Source organism: Schistocerca serialis, chromosome 6 (genome assembly GCF_023864345.2).
Source record: "Schistocerca serialis cubense isolate TAMUIC-IGC-003099 chromosome 6, iqSchSeri2.2, whole genome shotgun sequence".
Classification (NCBI taxonomy): domain Eukaryota; kingdom Metazoa; phylum Arthropoda; class Insecta; order Orthoptera; family Acrididae; genus Schistocerca; species Schistocerca serialis.
Window position 1 is genome coordinate 534,861,426 of NC_064643.1, and position 17,647 is coordinate 534,879,072.

At 36.9% G+C, this 17,647-nt stretch overlaps 1 protein-coding gene across 1 annotated transcript in view; it reads left to right on the forward strand.

The window, feature by feature from the left end:
- Positions 1-17,647, forward strand: part of LOC126485140 (kinesin-like protein KIF14) — a 251,822-nt gene that overhangs the window by 140,067 nt on the left and 94,108 nt on the right. Inside the window, exons 8-11 of the mRNA XM_050108803.1 lie at positions 6,145-6,305; positions 10,246-10,446; positions 10,615-10,869; positions 10,965-11,201. Of these exons, the coding sequence (XP_049964760.1) occupies positions 6,145-6,305; positions 10,246-10,446; positions 10,615-10,869; positions 10,965-11,201 (854 nt within the window). The remainder of the gene's footprint in view (positions 1-6,144; positions 6,306-10,245; positions 10,447-10,614; positions 10,870-10,964; positions 11,202-17,647) is intronic.

A 17,647-nucleotide genomic window follows, 5' to 3' on the forward strand; every position in this document is an offset into this window, starting at 1 on the left:
TCCTAATATTCCACTTTGCTGTAGAGATTTGCCTGCAAAAAAAGTTTTTGTTAGCGGCGCCGATGGGATGACATTAGGGATGTTAATATGACTAATCTGTTATAATAATGTAATAAAATTCCTGGCAAAAATGCGTGGATTTAATTTTTTCATATGAACATATATTTCGTTACAGATATATGGGTACAGGATGTATTGTGGCAGCACTGAGTCAATTTTCGGATCAGATGTACTGCTGTCCAAGAAGTCATATATGAAACTTGCTTGGCGATTTGGGACAAAATGAGACAGACTGCGTTTCCAGAATTAAATGATGAAAGATGGATTGAAATAGCAAATGGATTTAATAGATATGCAAACTTTCCCAATTGTATCGGTGCCATCGAGGGGAAACATATCAGAGTAATAAAACCCCGTCATTCAGATTCACTTTACTATAATTAGAAAAATTATTTTTCGATCGTTTTACTTGCTTTATTTGATGCAGATTATAAATTCACTTACATTGATGTTGGAGCATATGGAAAATGTAGTGACTCTTCTATTTTTAAGAAATCAGTTCTGTGTGAAAAACTCCTAAATAAAAATTTGCAATTACGGTACCAGAGAAAAGCTCGATATCAAACAATGGAATACCGATGCCGTACGTCATTGTCGGAGATGGGGCGTTTGGTATGTCTGAAAATTTAATGCGTCCTTATGGGGGGAAGGAGTTTAACAGACAAAAAAAGAATCTGTAACTACCGACTGTCTCGGGCTAGGCGATTTATAGAATGCACGTTTGGCATTCTGGCAAATAAATGGGGAATTTTTCATCGCCCTGTGGATGTTCGGGAACAATTTGCAATTGCCATAATAAATGCATGCTGTGTTTTACATAATTATGTGCGAGAAAGAGGTGGCTACAAATTTGAAGATACAGTGTACGTCCCTCCAGAAGTGGAAATTTCCCCAGGTCCTACAAGAGCAAGGTGCCGTTCATCATCATCATCAGCATACAGAGATTTATTTGCGAATTATTTTACAAATGGAAATCCACCGGAATGGCAAAATAGAATTGCATTGGGGTAATAATTATATGTGTTAATTGAATTGTGGATGTGACTATTACTGCTTTCATGTGAATTGTGTATTATTGTTAAGTGTACAATGACACCCTCTTCTTGATTATTGTACCTATAACCATTTTTATTGTGTAATAAATAATAAATGGCTTACCGGATTCATTCTTTTCCTTTTCCGTCATATTCCCCTCACACATTATATTTGTGACTTCCTCCCATCTTCTACTCTTCACGTCACCGCCACTGTAATCCTCACAAGGTACGTCCCAGATTGCTCTTCGTCTTTCAGTTTCTTGAATAAATTTCTCGGTGTCGAAAGCCATCGCGACTTTTGGCTCGAGGTGCAGAGAAGGTGTGGCTGCTCGGACAAGTGCGCGGAGACCGAGGCAACCACACACGCTCTTTGTGGGACCCGCAGCTCGCCACTGCTAAGCGCAGCCGCCTGGCTGCCGTGCAGTCGCCCGTGTTGTGTTGGCTTTCGCGGCCACAAAATCCTGGCTGCCCAGTGCGTTGCCTGCAGTCAACTGTTATTGTTTTATTGGCTGCAGCTGCCTAGTGCGTTACCGGCCTTACAGCGTACTGCGGAGGGTACCACTACCATTTCCCCCTTTCCACATGAAAATTCAGTGTGGGAAGAACTGCTGGGAAACGTGTGCATGAGCTTAATTTTTCAGATTTTCTTCCCGTGGTCATTTCGCCAGACGTACACGGAATTATTGTGTTGCCAGACTTTTTATGGACGTTCTCGGATTTTCAACTGTAAAAACTGGTCTGTGATGACTGCCTCTCTAACATCCAACACTGGTATTGTTGAGCATCTGTTCAACACTAGCCGCTTCCTGTGACACATACATTCTATTATTTGGCGGTTCTTAGATGATTCCCATGATGTGGGGAAAGACATTGCTGGTTATGTTAGCCTTTATGTATAATACAAGCGTAATGTAACTGGCACTGGATATCAGATTCGCCGATATTAGACACGAGACTGTATGGGCGTTCTCTTGGACGCGCACGTGCGTACTGTATGAAGAGACTTGTTTTACAATTCTCTCATCACCCGAGCTGTGAATAAAGAAGGAACACATTATATACTGTCGCAGATAAAATTGGAACCCTTTGTAGAACAGCCATGCATATTGATTGACAACAACTTTAGTCATAAATCTAATTTCAAGTAATATAAACTGCACAGTAGGAATTCTGCACAATGCAACTAATTTCCTCTTTTCCGAAAAAGTAACACCACGAGAGACGTGATCACGCTTTAATGACGGCGCGGTTTTTACCTCTACCACTGACTTGAAGTCGTGCGCAAGCATTGAAAAATCACACGTTTATGCAGGGAGGGCCATGATACATTATTGAACTAGACATCATTTCTGCACCTAGGTGCCTTACAAGCTATTTCCTAAATATTTAATGTTCCTGAACTTTTATCAACTTATGGGATGTATTTCCGCAGAACAGTTACGAAAATCGTGAGGAGGATCATCAAGCAAAAACTCTCAAATATTCTCAGGGCAAACAAACTCAGAGTAACACCTCTTGTCTTAAGTTTTATCTATCAGCTGAATGTTGCAAGCTGGTCTGTCACATCATTTTTAACATCCAAGAGATTGACAATAAGTGAAAAATGTAACAATTGGGACTGAGCCTCTTAAATTGCCTCCAGTATTTTTGAAGTCCTGCCAAGGCAAACACTGTACTGGTGTGTAATTTTAATGACTCAGATTTTAAAAAAGCTTCAATCACAGTAGCAACCTGTAGATCAGTTTAGACTAAAGTAAAGGAATCCCACCTGGAAGCTAGGTATGATCTATTTACAGAAATTTAGAAAAACTGGATCTAATTTTAGATTGTAGCTGATAAGATACATGGTTCACCTCCCCAGGAGAAATTGGAACTGGGCGAACTGTGAGCAGACTGATCATAGTAGATGTGGGTAATGGACATTAATTACATTAATATTTCTTCCATAGATCATGAACATGACAAATTGTAAAGATGTGAAACATGTCAGTTTAAACTAAGTTTTCATTAACTTCTCTTTTACAGTTAACACTTCATATTCAAAATTTCATCTGTTGAGTGGAAGGAGTTGTCATTCAGGAATTGTTTTCATTTGTTTTTAATTGTTGATTGGCTATGTGTCAGACTTTTAATGCTAATTGGCAAATGACCAAAGATTTTTGTAGCAGCATAATTCACCCCTTTCTGTGCTAAAGTCAGATTTAACCCACAATAGTAAAGATCACCCTTTCTTCTAGTGTTGTAACTACACACTTTGCTATTATTTTTTAGTTAGGATGGGTTATTAACAACAAATTTCGTAAGTGAATATATGTGTTGCGAAGGTACTGTGAATATCATGTGTTCCTTAAATATATGCCTGCAAGGTGATCTTTGGTGGGCTCCAGCTATTATTCTGATTACACACTTTTGTTCAAGGAATACTTTTTATCTTAATGATGAATTACCCCAAAATATGATGCAATGTGAAAGCAGTGAATGAAAATAGGCATAGTAGGGTAGTTTACTGATATGTTTATCACAAAAAATTTGCAATAACCCTAATATCGTAAGTATTTTTCCACTTCAGCAGATCATCAATGTGTTTCTTCCAATTCAATTTCTTATCAGTGCACACAACCAGAAATTTTGAATATTCTGCCTTAGCAACAGACTCTCATTCATAGTCTATATTTATCAGTGGTATTATACCATTTACTGTGCAGAATTGTATATACTCTGTTTTTTTTTTTCAAAATTTAGGGAGACACCATTTGCAGATAACCACTTAATAATTTTCTTAAAGACATTATTTACAATTTCCTCAGCTGATTCTTGCTTCTTGGGTGTGAATACTATACTTGTATCATCAGCAAAAGAACTAGCTTTGTATCTTCATGAATATAGAGTGGAAAGTCATTAATCTATATTAGTAACAATAAGGGACTGAAGACTGAATCCTGTGGGACAACATTCTTGATAACTTCCCAGGTAGAGGACTCTGCTGATTTTTACAGACTATCTGTACTGTTAATTTCAACCTTCTGCATTCTTCCAGTTTAATATGAATTAAACCATTTCTGCACTGCCCCACTCATATCACACTACATAGCTTATCTAGAAGATTTCATGAGTCACACAGTCAAAAGCCTCTGAGAGATCTCAAAATATCCCAATTGATGATGATTTGGTTATTCAGAGCATTTAATATTTGATCAGTGAAAGCATATATAGCATTTTCTGTTGAAAAGCCTTTCTGAAAACCAAATTGACATTTTTACAAATATGTGAAGCTACTCTTGAATACATAGCGTTTTCAAGAATTTTGGGTAAAACTGTCAGGAGTGAGATTGGGTAGTAGTTGTTAGCATCAGACCTGTCCACTTTTTATGCAATATTTTAGACTATCTGGAAAAGTGCCCTATATCAGTGAGCTACTAAATACGTGGCTGAGTATCCAACTTATCTATTGGGAATAAGCTTTTAGTACTCTGTAGGAAATGCCATCAATTACATGTGAACTTTTACTTTTGAGTGGCTCTTTTTTTCCTAATTTCAGTAGGAGAGGTGGTTTGAATTTCAGTTTTATCAAATTTTATATGTATTGCTCCTTCCATATACAGCCTTGCATTTTCTAATGAATGGCTGGATTCTATTTTCTCCACAACACTTTAAAAATGATTATTAAAAATATTTTCAACTTCTGACTTATTGTTAATTAACTTTTCATTGAGTCTGATAGAAATACAGTCTTCCTGTGCTCTTGGTTACCCTGTTTTCCTTTTAACAATATTCCAAATGGTTTTAATTTTATTATCAGATGTGCTAATCTCAAACATAATGAACATACTTCTGGACCAGTGCAGTAGTTCTTATCATGTCTGACTGTTTCTGGATCATTACTCCTTCTAGCTATAAGATACATTCCCTTTTCTGTTTTCAAGATATTTTATGCCTTTAGTAAGCCATGGCTCTTTATATGGTTTCTTACAATTACATTTCACTGTTTTCATACAGAAACTGTTTTCAAATATACTCACAAAGGTATCGTGAAATCGGTTAAACTTTAAATTAGCACCAGGTTTCCTATAGACATCATCCCAGTCTAACTGTTGGAAGCTTCCCGTAAAATTTGCAATTGTTAAATCGTTAATTGAACACACCATTTTGGAGTACTGTTTTTTATTACTATATGGAGCTAGGTCATATACTGTAACTAGCTGCACGTCATGATCAGACAGACCATTCTTAACAGGAAAATTTTTTATTGATTAAATTTATCTTGAAACTTCCTGGCAGATTAAACTGTGTGCCAGACCGAGACTCGAACTTGGGACCTCATTCTGGAAATTTATCTTGGTCTATAAAAACATTGTCTATCTGTGTTACTTTCCTGTACCACTCGAGTAGGAAAATCAATAACTGATATCAAATTGAAATAACCAAGTAATACTTCAGGGTCGTGCTTTGTATCGGACTCTTTCAGAAAATCTGCGTTGAAATCCTCACAAGCAATTATTTGTTTCCCTCTGTCTGACCGATACCACAACAAAGAATTCAAGTTTTCAAAAATAGCTGAAAATTTTCCAGTGGGTACCTATACACATCTACAATTATAAAAGTACCATTATTTACTTTAAACGCACATGTACATGCTTCTGTATGTTGCAGTACACACAATTTTTTAGTTTCTACATTTTTCACACTATGACAAATTTTAACATACGTAGCAATCCACCTCTCTCTCTAGTGTCCCTACTTACATGTGCTGAAAGCTTGCATCCACCTACATTTTACATTGGATGTACAAATGGGGTAAAAAGTGGAGACTTTGGCAATGTTACCAAACAAATTTTTCAATTACAAGTTGTAGCAACATTGTTGAAGACATACATGTAACCACTGATAGAGTATATTGAGTCAGACTACTGACGTTCAACTAGGGCTGAAGTTCTCAGGATTTGCTTTGTATGGTGTAATCTTCTGTAACATATTAATTTTGTCATCACTGTTAATTACAAGTATAATGTGTGTTACTTATTATATTATATATAACATTAAATTTCAGGAAAGTCTTGGAGGAAATTCACGCACAGCAATGTTGGCTACTATCAGCCCTGCCAGTGTTCATGCGGAAGAAACATTGGCAACATTGCGTTACGCTTGCCAGGCAAGAACCATCGTCAACAGAGTTCGTATCAATGAGGAGCCAAGAGATCGTGTCATCAGGTTAGCTGTCTGATTTTGTATTCAATCAGTTGCCTTGACATTTATACACTATTTACCTGCCACTGGCTGTACTAAGCTTTAGCCATTAGGTTGCCTGTTGGGAAGAATTGAGATTGTATTCTGGGTTAAGTCTTCATTGCTGCTGTCGTCCTTAGCCTGAAACACTTTGTCCTGAGTGACTAGTGTAATATATTGCAGAATGAACAACTGCTAGTGTAATATTTGTATGTAGATTTACTGAAAAGCTATGAGTGTGTCAAAGTGTCTTGCAGTCATGTCCTTAATTTAAAACATTAAATAGCATTTCAGCTACATGTTCTTGAAGTATTAATTGTTTTACTTGTGATTACTTTAAGGTAGGATGGCATTCCATTACCATAGCAGCAATTAATGTTCTGCTTAAGTTGCTAATGATTTAGTGCCACAACCAGTTTTGATTAGTGAGGTAGTAATCGTGTCTCTGTGAAATTTTAGTATGAGCCTTAAGAATGAGTATCTTATGTAGAATTGTTATTTCCATTGTTTTCAAAGTATATTTCTCATTCATCTCAGGAACTATACAAAGATTCAAACAAATCCTCAAATACATATACAATTTGGCCTCTGTTGTTAGTTACCGATTCATGCTAATGACGTTTGAGTTCTGTCCATTGGTTTTTGTTCTGTGTTCTTCACTCTCTTATTGTTTTTAATTGTTATTCTAACAAAATAATTATTATATTTACTTTCGTCATCTCAGACATTTTCAAATAAATTTGTTTAGTTAAACATATTCTATGATATTAATATTGTCTTGTTCATCTTGAGCTCCCAAGCACATTGTTGTCAGTATTGATAAGAAACTACCACAGCTGTATTGATATACATTTAATATGTCACAGCCTGTTTTGGTTGAAAGAAGATCGTCAGGCTACACTGCCAACAGTCTTAAAAAGAAATCCCAACGGACACTATGACTTAAAAAGTCTTAGTTCTATTATGTAATGTTAAAGGCAAACCCTAGAACGTGCCAGTCATATAAATACTCTGTTGCCTGCCTAGCAGAAGCCGAGTCTAATGTACACAGCATACAAATCGCCTGAATTCACTGGTTGTTGTGCTTCTGCTACACAGTTGACAACATGTTTCGTATGATTGTCATGTTCCATGGTCTGTTGCATCATATATCTAAGACTTTCAAGTCATGATATTGGCAGACCTTTGTGGAGATTTCTGTTGGTATTGTAACCTGATGGCAGTCTTTTAAATGGAATTGTTTGTGACATAAGCAGTATGTATCAATACAGCCATGCTGTGTTGATTTCTTACTAACATTATTCCTATTGCCATTTTCTTGAAACTTGCTTTGCGCCAGCCGAGTACCTTTATCATTTTTTAAATGAGAGAGGTGGCACTGTGGTTAAGCTGAAAATAACTATTCCATGATTGAATTCTAAAAGTTTTCTTACTATGTATTTTCACATTTAACATCTTCAAAAATTGTCTATTTTATCCGTTAACACTCCTACAGACTTGTGTGTTTTTATGTTGCTCCGTTAATGATGTCATTAAAAATTATTTTATCACCTCAGTGGCTTTTATGTTCATTATTTCCAAATCATTCTGAATACTTTGCATTTTAGCTTGTCACATCAGTTGTCAAAATCCACACAACAGTACACTGGTCTCTGAACACATTGCATCAAGTGAGCGAATTAAAGTTTACAGTAATGCGTCACCCAAAGTGTGACTGTTATGTAGCATCCACATTAATCGACTTTGACAAGTGAACCATGACAATGGCAATACTGACATTAGGTATGCATCTTGTAAACTTTCGATGTGGTTACTGGAAATGACTGCCAGCAACATGATCAGAGAATTTAAAAATTTGTTATTTCTAAGTTCTCCCCAAACTCTTTCTTGTTTTCGAGAGGTTGTTCATACTCTTTCCCAGTGTTTAACTTTTGAGGTTCTTTACAGCATCCTCGACTGTAAGTTACAGTTGTCTTGCTCACTTTCAGCAAAGATTGTCCTTTGATAGTTGCGGCATACACCTGTGAGTGTTATTTCACATTCAACTCTACAATCACAAAATATGTGACATGATTCAGGAGAAATGTTGACTGACATATAAGGGCATGCCGAAAAGCAGTGCCTCTGAATTTTTTATTCTGTTCTCAATACGCTGATGCAAGTTGCAACCTTCTGGCTCTGGACGGTTCCGAATTTGTAGTGTGTAACGTGGCCATTTGTAAATTACTGTGTCGGCATGTTAGAGAGCCTCAGCAAACTGAAAGCATTAATTCAAAGTGTTCATACACACATGGAGCACCCCCTTCTTCAGCATCACAATGCCAGACCACACGTGAACTCTGTGATGTCTGTAACAGTCAGAGACCTTAGTTTCACTGTTATCCGTAATCCTGCATGCTGTTCCAAATTGACCCCATATGATTTTAATTTGTTTCCAAAACTTGAAGAATACCTTTGAGGACTTCAGTCTGATAGTGGTGAATTGGTGCCACTAGAGGTGAAGTTATAGCTTGTTCAACAAAGTCAAACCACCTACAGTGACTGTATCACCAAACTGGTCTCTTGCTGGGTGAAATGTGTTAGACGCCAGGGTGACTATGTTGAGAAATAAATGTGTAGATACCAAGAATAAAGTTGTAGATTGTTAGTAAAGTTTGTTTCATTTACAAAGCTTTAAGAGTTTTCGCATAAAAATTCAGAGGCTTTACATCTCAGCATGGCCTCGTACTTGTGCTATTGTCATGCATCATGTCACAGTCTTCTGTTTCAAAATATAAATACATAGACGATTAGAGTCATTTGTTCAGAATGTAAGGTGAAGTTTTATAGTAAGACTGGCGATGGATTTAAACAAAGGCACGTTACATTCCTTGTTGTCACCTTACGTAAGTCGTTACCTTCCGATATCTCCTATGTGCTCTTGTGTATTCTTGATGCAGCCTCTGCAACATTGAAATCTGTCTGGTCATCGGCAGTTTTCATGTACGTTCTCATACTTCATAATTTGTATTTGTTATCATGTTAATAATAATTCTATTTTGTTGTTTGAATTATGTGTGAACTTGTGCGCCACCTGTTGGTCCTTCTGGCAATTTATGATTGATGCTGACAAGGGCACACAGCAGTCAATGTTCTAATGGCTTCAAATGGCGACAGACGTGCTTGACCAACTTTGTTGACTTCAAAGTCACAACAAATTACAGTTCATAAAGAGGATGTGTTAACTTTGCATTCTGGTGTACTTGCTAATAATTATGGTATATTTCCTTACATCTTACATTTCTGATGTGTATTTTTAAAATAATTTGTGTTTTAACTGATCCAGTGCTTTTATTTTCAATGAAAGAATGAGGCCCACCCGCCTTGCGAGTGCAGAATTGTGGTCAGTGACTTTGTTGATATAACATACATTGTATTGTAACCTGGTTCATTAGTGAGCATTGGTATGTTTTAGTTATTCATGTTTGCCTCTTTCTATGTGGTCTTAAATTTTTTTACAGTTCACATTGACCTGATAGGTGTTTTTCATTATTTACAAAGTATATCTTGGGACTGTCAGAGGATGACATTGTAGTCTTCAGTGTACATTGACACAGTGTTTTTACCATGAGTGGTTTGTTATCATTATTCAGTGTTCATTACCTTGAAATAACATATGTTCTTGAAGTTGGTTAAAGTCACATTAAGGCAATTTTCTGTTTTTTCTTACTTTTATACTTCTGAAGGTAGTTGTTAGCAACTAAAACTATTATTCACTTTTAATGTAATGAATTTTTTAAGCCAAGATGAAAAAGATTTTAGAAAACTTTTAAAAAAGTCTTATAAATGTTTATAAATTTGGCAGCCCTAATAACTGTACATAAATTTCAGTAAATGGTATTTCTTGGCTTTTATTTAACTTATTCTTTCTGTTGTCAATTTCTAGGCACCTTCGTGAGGAGGTTGAGCGGCTGCGTACCTCAAGAGGAGATTGCGAACATCAGAGGCATATGAGTATGCCTCTTTCTCCACTAGATGATAAACGATGTCTTGAAGATGACACATGTGAAATCAGTCAGAAGGAAGAATTGAAGAAGTTGAAAGAACAACTACTTCTGAGCAAGGAGGAATTTGCTGAAACCCAAAGGTAACTCAAGATAAATAGAAGCTTTCTGAGGAATTTCAGTGATTTATTTTAATAAGCAACTTTAGGTGTCATTTGCTGAAGCATATTTTATCAGATGTAAAATAAGGGTTATTTGTTAATGTATAAGTACATGAACAGAAAAGGATAATGTGTGTTGGACATTTCCAGGCGTTGGTCTGAGAGGTTGGAGCAAGCAGAAAGTATCAAGAAAGTCGAACTAACTTACTTACGACGTTGTGGAATAGCATTAAAGCTTGATATAGAAAAACAGGCATGTCTCATCAATCTAACACCAGATCCAGTCCTTTCCGGCACACTTATTTATCTTATTCCTCCTGGCCGTGTTAATATTGGACGTGAAGATCAAATTAATTCCAACACTGATATTGCCTTAAGTGGACCTCTTATTAAGGACAGCCACTGGTAAGAAATCTTTTAAAAGATAGTTTCCTTACATCAGAAAATTAAAATTTTCTTTCCATTGTTTATCTTTAGTTTTAATGTGTTTATCAATGCAGTACAATTGAAAACAAGGGAGAAGGATTGACACTGATACCAGGAAATGGACCCTGTTTCATCAATGGTGTAGAAGTAACTGAAGAGCATTCCCTACATCATGGTGATCGGCTTGTCATTGGAGGGAACCATTACTTCAGAGTGAATAATCCAGATGACCCAGATGCTTCAGAAAAAGGTGGTGAACCTGCTGACTACTGTTTTGCACATGAAGAAATCAGAACTGTCCAGGAGAACAGGTGACAAAAACATGAGCATTTTACATAATCTTGGCCACTCCTAAAATGTGAACTTTCTTTCTTTCTTTCTTTCTTTTTTTTTTTTTTTTTTTTTTTTTTTTTTTTTACGTTGAAAACACCTTTGTATCACTTTACATACATAATGACAACAAGAAACTAAACAAGATTAGTGGTCACTCACTAGAACTCAGGGTGCATGGTAGATTTAGGTCTATACTTTGTCTCTTCATAAAATGAATCTCTCTCTCTCTGGTGCCAATAATTAGCTTTCTGATGTTGCGTTTTCTCGCAGAATTGTGCTGCAGTCAGAATGTTCTTTGCTAGTCAGTTGTTCACATGTTATGGCTATTTACTTTGTACTTTAAAATTCCTTTAAGGTTTGCTGAATCTCAAAATTTCATAGAATTATTTGTGACAGTCAAGTGATTCTTTTACCACAGGACTGTAACTTAAGTGACATGCACATGCGTGCATTTGCAAACGCACTTTACATCCACATGACCACTTCAACAGCCAGAGAATGTGGTTTTGTGTGTTTGTGTGTGATCTTCTATCTCCACGATGGCCTTGTTGGCCAAAAACACTTTTTGTTGTGCCTGTTTGCGACCCAGCATCTCCACTGTATGTTGAGTAGCAGCTATCCTTTTCGTAATATTGTTACATTCCATCCTAGATTTTCCATTGTTTGGTTTTACTACAATAACTCTTCTTTTGCTACCTCTTCTATTGCTACCTCTTCTATTGCTACCTCTTCTATTGCTACCTCTTCTATTGCTACCTCTTCTAGTGCTACCTCTTCTAGTGCTACCTCTTCTAGTGCTACCTCTTCTAGTGCTACCTCTTCTAGTGCTACCTCTTCTAGTGCTACCTCTTCTAGTGCTACCTCTTCTAGTGCTACCTCTTCTAGTGCTACCTCTTCTTTAGACCAATGGCTGGATTGGTGAATCCAGTTAGCATCGCATGCGGGGTGCAGGGATAGCTTACTATTTGTGGTGTCATACCCAGAGGTTAGAGGAACCCCTTGGTGGAATTGGTGATGAATTGCCTCTCAAAATCAAAGGTACATCAACCACATTCCTCTAAGAAATTTCTTTCTTGTAGATTGAATAAAGGAAATGTTAACATGATATTAGTAAACTGCAGAATGATTTGTTGTGGTAGAGTCCCAAAATTAGCATCACAAATTGGAGGTAATAATGCCCAGATAGTATTAGGAACAGGACATGGATAGTAGCAAAATCCTGAATTCAGATTGGAGTACGTATTGCAAGGCTAAGTTGGATGCCCAGGATAGCAATTTATTTGGTAACGTAAAGAATTCTATAGTATCTAGTAAAGTTATTACAGATTACAAAATTTAAATAATCTTGGTGAAGTTAAGTATCAAAGTTGGTTCAAATCTGGTATTCAGATGCTTTTATAGGTCACCTGTGACAGGAGCTGTAGAGGCAAAGCGTTTCAGAGAGAACTTGCAAAATGTTGTGAGTAAGTTTCTAAATCATGCTGACTTAATAGGAGAGGACTTCAGTTTTCTGTTATACATTGGGATAGTTATGCAATCAAAACTGGTACAAGGGCAGGGATTCATGTCAGGTTGTTCTGAGTGTCTCATCTAAAAATTACTTCAAGTAGATAGTTAAAGAACTGACTCTTGCAAGCAACATGAGACTCCCAGTAACAAACCAACCAGAACTTTTCAAATCAGTTATTGTAATGGAAAGCACCAATAATCTTTAGTCTATGATGGCATTGATGCGAAGAAAGATAAGTAAATATTTTCGCTTTATGAGAGTGACAGGATACAGTTGCACAGTAAGTAATGAGCATCAGATTCAGTTCTGAGGACGAAGCTGTGTATCACAAATGGATAAAATTTAAAAGTATAGTTGAATACACCTGTGACCAGTATGTGTTGAGAAAGATTTTAAGGGGTGGGGAAGATCTGTCATAGTTCAATACCCATGTTAGAAACTTCTTCCAAAAGCAAAGAGATCATTAGTACAGTAAAATCAAAGCCTAGTTAACAAACTAAATTGGAACAAAGCGAAAATGAGCATAAGATAACTAGTGGAGAAGGATTTGAAAGTAAAGTTTTACCAGTTGATCTCACTAAAAACCGTAAGTAGTGTGGGTCCTTTATTAAATCAATTATGGATTTAATCATCTATTCAGTCTCACAGTGACCATACTGGCACCAAAACTAAGATGACAGAGAGGAGGCCAAAATAATGAATTCCAAAACTGTGTCAGTTGCAATATGGTTCCTCCTCTCAGTCATTGCACAAATGCCAAAATGGCATGTAGTGAGGTAAATGACTATGGAATAAAAAGAAATCAACTAAAATTGCTTAATAGCGGGAAGGCAATCCGGAAGAATTAAGATGTATGTTTTTGTGTAGATCATGTGAAAGAATGTGCTCCCCTTCTACGAGTAGTTTATAATTTTTTTTTGCTGGAACAGTGGTAGTTACCTAGTGACTAGCAAACAGCACAAGTCATTCCTGTTTTCAAGAAGGATTGTAGGGCAGGAGCACATAATTATTAGCCTGTATCACTGACATCATTGTGCTGTGGAAGTACTTATTGTGTTTTGTAATCACACATGAAGACTTTTTTGGAGAACACACATCTTCTTGAAAAATCACCATGGATTCCACAAACAGAGATACTGAAAAATTCAGATTGCCCTGTTCGTACATTAGATCTAAATCACTGTACACAGTGGCACGCAGGTTGTTGCTGTAATCTTTGACTTCAAAAAGACATTTGGCAGTTCTGCACTGTGGTGGTTTATTGAACAAAATACAAGCTTTCAGAGTGTTTACCAGATTTGTGATGAGATTGATGAATTCTCCACAAATAGAATTCAACACATAACTCTTAACAGAACAAAACTAAGAGATGTAAAGGTAATTTTAGGTGTACCCTAAGGGATGTGATAGGACCTTTAATGTTTACAATAGGTATAAATTATGTAGTTGGTAATGTTAGAAGCTCCATGAGACTGTTTCAGGATGATGCAATTGTCTATATGAAGGTAAGAATGCCAGAAGAGGTAATGTTAGAAGCTCCATGAGACTGTTTCAGGATGATGCAATTGTCTATATGAAGATAAGAATGCCAGAAGATAGTAGCTAATTGCAGGAAAACCTACAGATGATCAAGAATTGGCACAGGGATTGGCAGTTGACCCTGATCATAAATGAAAACAACATTTTGTCCATAAATTACATAATTGGTGACAAATAACTAGGAAATGAAATACTGTAAAGTATGTTGGAGTTATCGTCCACAGTGAGCTAAAGTGAAATGACCGCATAAAACAAACTGGAGAACAACAAATTGTCTGGCTGAGATCCATGGAAGAATGTTAAGTAAATGTAATTAATCCACAAAAGGAGTCAACATTTGTTTGACCAATTCTAGGGTATTGGTCGTAAGTCTGAGGCCCTTACCAGGTTGAGTTAACACATTGGAGACCAGGCCCAAGGATAGCTTGGGCCTCAACTTTGGATTAAAGAGATCAGGCCTGAGTATAGGTCGAATCACGATTTTCTCAATGTGCAAGCCGCCAATTGCTTCAAAACTGGACCCATTTTGCATGAGAACAGTGTATGGATGTCTCCCAACCTGTGCCTTGACTGCTGCTACCTCCTGTTGTCAATTTCTATAATTATTTCAGAAGAAACAGTAGTGAACAAGACAGCTGCTGTGTTAAGTTTAGCAGTTCACTCTAATTCTGCTACAAATATATCACGTTTGTGGAGTGAGCAAGAAAATTTGTAATCTATCAAAGGACTAAAGTAAATATGAGAAACAAATCTTGAAGCTTGGCACTTTTTTTAATCACTCTTGACAGGATGCTCAGCTTTAAAAAATACTTCCTGAAATTGCTGCTAAGATGAAGTCAGGGAACATCATTTTGCAGAATCTATGTGGTATTACGGAGGATCATCAGCTCCAACACTAAGAACATCTGCTCTTGGGCTGGTGCGATCTGGTTCAACAGCCCAATCAGATTCGTTGATACACAGTTCAACTGAACTATGTCCATCATCACAGGAACAATCAGAAGCACTCCAGTTTTCTGGTTGCCTATTCTCAGCCATATAACTTCCATTTTTGTGATGAGAATCTGCTCTCAAGGGGGAATTTACAAAAAATAGCTGGTGATCCTTACCTTCCTGTACATGAGGACATTCCTGCATTACTTAAAACAGAATTTGCTCCCGTCATCCACCTTTGTAAAGTAGAAAATTTTTAATTCATTTATGTCCATCTTACTGCATGGACAAGGGACTTCAGCTGATGACATACAGGGTGAAGAAAAATTGTCACGAAATTTTAACCCTGGATAGCTGATGCCAGTAGGAACCAAAATTACTAATGTTGTGTAGGTTGACACTGCATCATTTTAAACTATGGAAACTTGGCGCCACATGCTCCGTTTGGCTGCGGGATTGCCCTGTTGCTGGATGCTCTGGACAACGCATGACAGTGAATGCTTTGCGTGCCGGAGATTGTGATGTATCCAAGGCAGCCCACACGCTTGGTGGTAGGGATGTTTGTATGTGTGAACCGACAACCATAACACTGCCTGTCAACCGATGAATTGCAACAGGGCAATCCCACAGCCAATCGAAGTGCATGGCGCCAAGTGTCTGTAGTTTAAAAATGGTACGTTGACCTACAGAACATTATAAATTTTGGTTTCTACTGGCATCAGCTATCCAGGGTTAAAATTTCGTGACAATTTTTCTCCACCCGGTATATGAGAAGTACCATCACAGTTATATCTTGAGAATGTCTTTATTCTATCATATGACTAGTTTTGGTGTCACATTACTGCCTTCCTCAGCTCTCACCACAGCCAAAAGAGCATTTGATTTTCTTGGAGCATTTACTATGGGATCCTAGTTATTAGTATAACCGAGTTAACTTTCATCAGGAGTCTATACTTGACACCATGTTGTCTCCAGTGCAATCACGTGTGTCAGGTGACATGTAATTGCAGTGGAGACAACATGTGTGTTAGTAACAAGGATCCCACAGTAAATGCACCAAGGAAATCAAATACTCTTTTGGCAGTAGTGGGGCCTGAGGATGGCAGTAATGTGTTGTCGAAACTAGTTGTTTGATAGAATAAAGTCATTCTCAAGATACAGCTATGGTGGTACTTCTTCTCATATATAAAATTTTTGGTACACAATGGAGCAACAGCAACAGACCGATGGGCAGAAATATGGCAGGAGGACATTACCCTAGAACACTTGAAGATGCCTTCTTTTCAAACAAGCCACCAGGTTTGAAGAGCATCTCTGGATAGCATTCAACAGAATAATTGTGAATAGTGGAAGATGTGCTGGCTCAGTGTACAAATGAGTATTAACAATGTTGCCCAGCTATGATTGTGGTGCAGAACAACGAACTGTTCAACATATTGTATGTATGTGTCCAAAATGATTCTTTCATGGCCATCCGGAGGAGTTTCTGTTGCCAACAAAGACATCAGCTGTGTTATGTTCAGCAGCTGGATATTTGTCTGTGACCTTCCATACTTCATAAATACTATAAATGTACATAACATTATAATTATTTTTCAATGTGTTAGATGCATGTATTGTTAAAGAAACATATTTCCTGTGTAATGTAATGCTAAGGGTTATTTGCCGCAGACATTAACCACCTTTACAATTATGTTCATGCAATATTGAGAGCATTAGAACGTATAAGATATGTTGGAGTTTCTCATCATTCCAGCTAGCATTTAGTGATGAGTATCTGTTAGCTGTTGTCTGAGAATGTTATTTATTACAGTACTAAAAACTGAATGTGGTTCACACTAGAAATCATTCTAACTTGTAACGTTCTACATTTTCGTAATAGAATTCCTAAGTTTCCATCATTATAAAATGTAATGACAGATTCTTTTCCGAATTACCACATAGGATAGTGTGTCATTATATTGTTATTCCCATGTTGTAGTTTTAAGGTTTTATATTGTTAATTTAGGGAATCCAAGATGATAAAAGAATTTCCAAAAAGTACTTGTCTGTTAAACTGAAATTGCTAGTTTTTTTTCTTCTTAGTTATTTCTTTTCTCAAATAATGCCCAAATTGCAAGGCATATCCCCATCTATCAATGACAACGACCCATCCCTCATTGAATGTAGGTGCTCTTTATTTTCTTATTGGATGTATCCTTTCTGATAAGGTCTCATTATTTTCTTTTGCAGTATGTAATTTGAATGTTTGCTTTGTTGTTGACTTTATCTCCATATGTAACCAAAACACAAACTGAAAGCTAACCGTATTTGGCTTACAGCGTGCCCAACTTTATTACATGAACATTTTACAGGGCTTCCCAGTTACTTCAGTCCAAATTTTTCTCCAAAAAAAGTTCAGTGTTTGAGTATTAAGCAAATCTGCAACAATTACAGTTAATT